General features: G+C 68.0%; 1 protein-coding gene across 1 annotated transcript in view; it reads right to left on the reverse strand.

Moving 5' to 3' along the window:
* The window catches only part of LOC101620143 (bone morphogenetic protein 8B), a gene marked incomplete at its 5' end in the record, with an annotated part of 18656 nt that continues 14573 nt past the window's right edge, over window positions 1–4083 (reverse strand). Inside the window, 4 exons of the mRNA XM_004679446.2 lie at window positions 1–158; window positions 1227–1337; window positions 1801–1886; window positions 2448–2642. Coding sequence (XP_004679503.1) covers window positions 9–158; window positions 1227–1337; window positions 1801–1886; window positions 2448–2642 — 542 coding nt within the window. The remainder of the gene's footprint in view (window positions 159–1226; window positions 1338–1800; window positions 1887–2447; window positions 2643–4083) is intronic.

The raw sequence follows: 4083 nt of genomic DNA on the forward strand, positions 1-4083 counted from the left end.
CGGGCAGCTCAGTGGCAGCCGCAGGCCTTGACCACCATGTTGCGGTGCTTGCGCAGGATGACGTTGTTGCTGCTGTCGTAATAGAGCACGGAGGTGGCGCTCAGCTTGGTGGGCGCACAGCACGCCTTGGGCACCGCGTCCGGCTTCATCAGGTGCACCTGGCCGGGGGCAGTGGGCAGAGGCGTGAGAGCCGGGGCCGCCTCCCAGCACCCTGATGCTGTCACTGCGGGTCTCGGGCCACTCGCCCGGCCGCTCCGGCCGCCACCCGCAGCCCAGGCTGTGAGCGGCAGGTCTGCCCCGGGCCGCGGGCCTGCTGCCCTGCTGCCCTTGGCACGGCGGGGACCCTGCGCCAACCCCTCCTCGGAGCCGAGACGCTGCTGGTGCCCGCCCTGCCAGGCCTGAGCTCCGCCTCTGGGGCCCTCTCGACGGATCTCTCTTCTCAGCGCCTGCAGCGTCCCTGACCGTCTGGTCCACGGCCCTGTCCAGTCTCCCGCCCTCCAGAGTCTAAGCCAGGGACTGTCTGTGGAGAACACCCCAAACTCTTGGTCCCCCGGGGGGTCAACACCACTATTCCTCCAAGAACCTCCCCGCTAAGAACGGCTCAGGCGAGCTTCGTGCTGGCCAGGAGGACCTGGGGGCCCAGGCCACGTGACGTGCCAGGGCGGCCTGGCTGGCTGTGGGGTGACGGACTGGACCTGTGCAGGGCCTGTCCCTTCTCCAAAACAGCGTTGCCACCTACCAGGGGCCTGAGGAGAGCACGGGCTATTCCGGCCTCCAGAACACTGGCCTGCGCCTCGGCAGGGAGCTGCGGTGTAGACAGACCCTCACCAGGGCGCCACGCGGAGGGCCGGGCAGCGCGAGCCCATGAGGAGGCAGCGGGAGGCCTGCTCCACGCGCCCGGCCCTCGGCTGCTGACTCCCCACCAGCAGGGGCAGCTGGGTGGGACCCGGGTGGGGCTGTGATGGGTGCTGCCCTCCTGCCTGCGCACCTGGCCTGCAGAGCCTGACCCTGGCCCTGCGTGAATGCTCAGGTGGGCAGGCAGCGCCCCAGGGTGTGACCGGTGGTGTCCATGCTCGGGCCCCCGGGCCTGCCTGCCCAGGGCAGAGGTTTCTACCCAGGAGGAGCCCGTCAGAGAAAACACCCTGGTCGCAGGCGGCACCCCCGTTTGCCGGGGGCGCAGGAGGCCCCTCCTCGGTGACCCTCCCAGACTGACACGCGGTACTGACCAGGGACTGCAGGATGGCGTGGTTGGTGGCGTTCATGCAGGAGTCCAGCGGGAAGGAGCACTCCCCCTCGCAGTAGTAGGCCGAGTAGCCCTGGGGGGCAATGACCCAGTCCTGGAGGGAGAGGGAAGGAGGTGAGTCCCGGCCGGGCCCCTCCCTCCCCCAGTCCACTTCAGGGCCCAGCTCGTGGCCACGGCCGTGTCAGCACTCTCAAGTGGCCGCCCTCCAGGCGTGACCTCCCCCGTGGCCCCCACAGTCAGGGCCAGGCGGTGCTGTGCCTGCCGCCACCATCAGGCCTGGCCTGTCCCCTCCCCGCCTCCGTCCACAGGGCCTGCAGCTGTGGCCACAGTGAATGTCCAGGCCACTGCCCAACCGGTCAGGGAGTGAGTGTTCCATGTCATGACTTTTATAAAACTTGCACTTTCCCACCGTGCGAGAACGCACCCTCTCTCTAGAAAACTGATGCAGGGGAAATGCAGAAGATTCCAGGCATGCGCCCCCATGATCCTCGCTCCACCTGGAGACGCCCGGCCCTTGGTGGGTGCGGCCATTTCGGGGAGCAGGAGACAGAACTTACCAGCCAGCCGAGGTCCCGGAAGCTGACGTAGAGCTCGTGCCGCCGGCACACCTGCCGCAGGTCGGCGCTGGCGCCGTGCACGCCGTCTGCAGGGGAAAGGGGCAGCGGTCATCTGGGCTCCTGCTGTGCGCAGCCATGGGGGGCTGGGGCCAGGGCAGGACACCGTGGGCCTTGCTGAGCCCGTGAAGGGCGGAAGTGAAGCCAGTGGGTCTCCTCCCTGCACTGCTGACGCCGACCCCGCTCAAGAAACCTCCAGGCTCCCCGCAGCTCTCAGGGCCTCTGAAGCACCCCTGCATCCAGCGCCGCCTCCCCCGGCTTCCAGACCGAAGGTCCCCCAACGCCCATCGACAGCTCAGGGCGCACTCGGACCGGGGAGACCCTAGGGTATGGGTGGCGCCGGCTCTCCCCACCTCCCGGCCTTCCCCACCCCACAGGTGCAGGTGCGCACACTGAGGCTTCTGCAGGCTCCAGGGCAGACCACCTGGGCTGTGCTCCCGGGGCGCCTGATTCCCAGGAGACTTCTGGGGAGCCTGGGGCCGGGGGAGGGCAGACGCCCAAGGCCTGAGTGTGCAGGGGCTGGTGACCGGCGCAGGAGGCATCAGGAGGGGCGTCTGGAACGGGACTGGGGAGCCGGCCCTGGCCCTCACCAAAGATGCCTGGGAGTTTGTTGGGGTGCGGCAGCTCGTTGGTTTTTTTCGGCAGCCTCCTCTTCAGGGGCCTCACAGCCCGAGGGGCCCGCACGGGACTGGGGCTCGCCCTGAAAAAAGTGACCATGAAAGGCTGTTTGGAGCGCGGGGCCCGTCGCCCCTGCAGACCGGCCAGGCCAGGATCCACGCTGTGCCCTGAGACAGAGAGAGGAGAGGGCGGTCACTCTGGGGTGCTGACCTTGCCGTGGACACCACAGGAGGAGACCAGAATCCACGACCAGCCCAGCCCCCTGCAGCAGGTCTGAGGGAGCCCGGGGAGAAGCCTGAGACGCTGGGTGGGGTGGGATAGGGGGTGTTTACGGGGCTCTCGGCTGCTTCACGCCACCTCACAGGCCCCTCTACACCGTCCTGAGCTCCCACTTCACTGAGAGACCCCAGAGGCCCCAGGGCTGGCCTGACCCTCCCGGGGGGCGCGGGGCAGCAGCCAGGCTCCCAGCCGGCTGCAGGACACCCAGGGAGCCCCACCTCCCGTCCAGCTCCGGGATGTTCAGTGGATTTTGCCCAGCTGACGAGCAGCTGCAGGAGGCCTGGCCCTTGCTCTGGGAGGCCCCCAGAGCACACAGCTGCCCCGACACCCCCCGGGGACCCACAGACCCAGTGGGTGGGGCCACCTGACCATCGTCCTGAGCTGGGCTCCCCACACCGACCCCCCAGAGCCCACAGTCTGGGTCACCCTGCGGTGGGCAGGGACGGGAGCCTCAGCCCCAGCAGAAGGCTGTGGAAAATGGGGGTATCCCCCATCCTGAAAACACGCTGACCCCTCCACCAAACCACCTTTGTGGTCGCGTGTCCTAGATGACTCCCTGGCTTTTTCACTATCAAAGCAACATAATGAAAGTGAAAAAAGCTTGAGGAGACAGGTCACTCATACACCCCGGGTCCCTCCACGCGTCACGCTCACGTCTCTGGGGTAGTTTCGCGCCAGCTTAATTTACACAGGTGTGAGCATGGCCAAGACGTCTGTACTGGCCCCGGTGATTTCACACCAACACCTTCGTCATCTTTAGGGTCCAGCGGGGACGTTCACGCGCGACTGAACGGATCTCAGCGCGCCCCCCGTGGGGACCCTCGGGCGGCTGGCCGGTGCGGGGTGCCCTCCAGGCCCCGGGCTCTCCCAGCACAGCGGGGGGACCCAGCCTCGGGTCTCAGCCTCCCCTCAGCGGGCGGAGCCACGACGCCCCTCCGTAGACCCGCGCGCACCGGGGCTGAGACCACAGCTTCTCCCAGACACCTGGGCTTCTCCTGGCTTCTCGCCACAGGTACGCCGGCCATGGCGAGGAAGGAGCCCTGCTCCCCTGGGGGCATGTGACTCAGCCCGTGCGACCTCCAGCCCTGCCTACGTTTCCCAGCCGTCAGGCTCCGCTCCGTGCGCGGCTCACGCTCACGCCTGCACTTCCCTACGCGGACACGCGACGCGCCTGCTCCTCGGCGAGACGAGGGCGGCTCCATCGCAGCTCCAGCCCCTGACAGCGGCCCCACCTGTCCTGCTCAAAGGTCAGCCCTGAACAGGTGCTGTGACCTGCACCCCTGGGCCGCGGCTGACAAAACAGGAAGCTGTCCGGGGCTAACCTTTGAC

This window comes from Condylura cristata, unplaced genomic scaffold (assembly GCF_000260355.1).
Source record: "Condylura cristata isolate star-nosed mole 26May11 unplaced genomic scaffold, ConCri1.0 scaffold00008, whole genome shotgun sequence".
Lineage (NCBI taxonomy): Eukaryota > Metazoa > Chordata > Mammalia > Eulipotyphla > Talpidae > Condylura > Condylura cristata.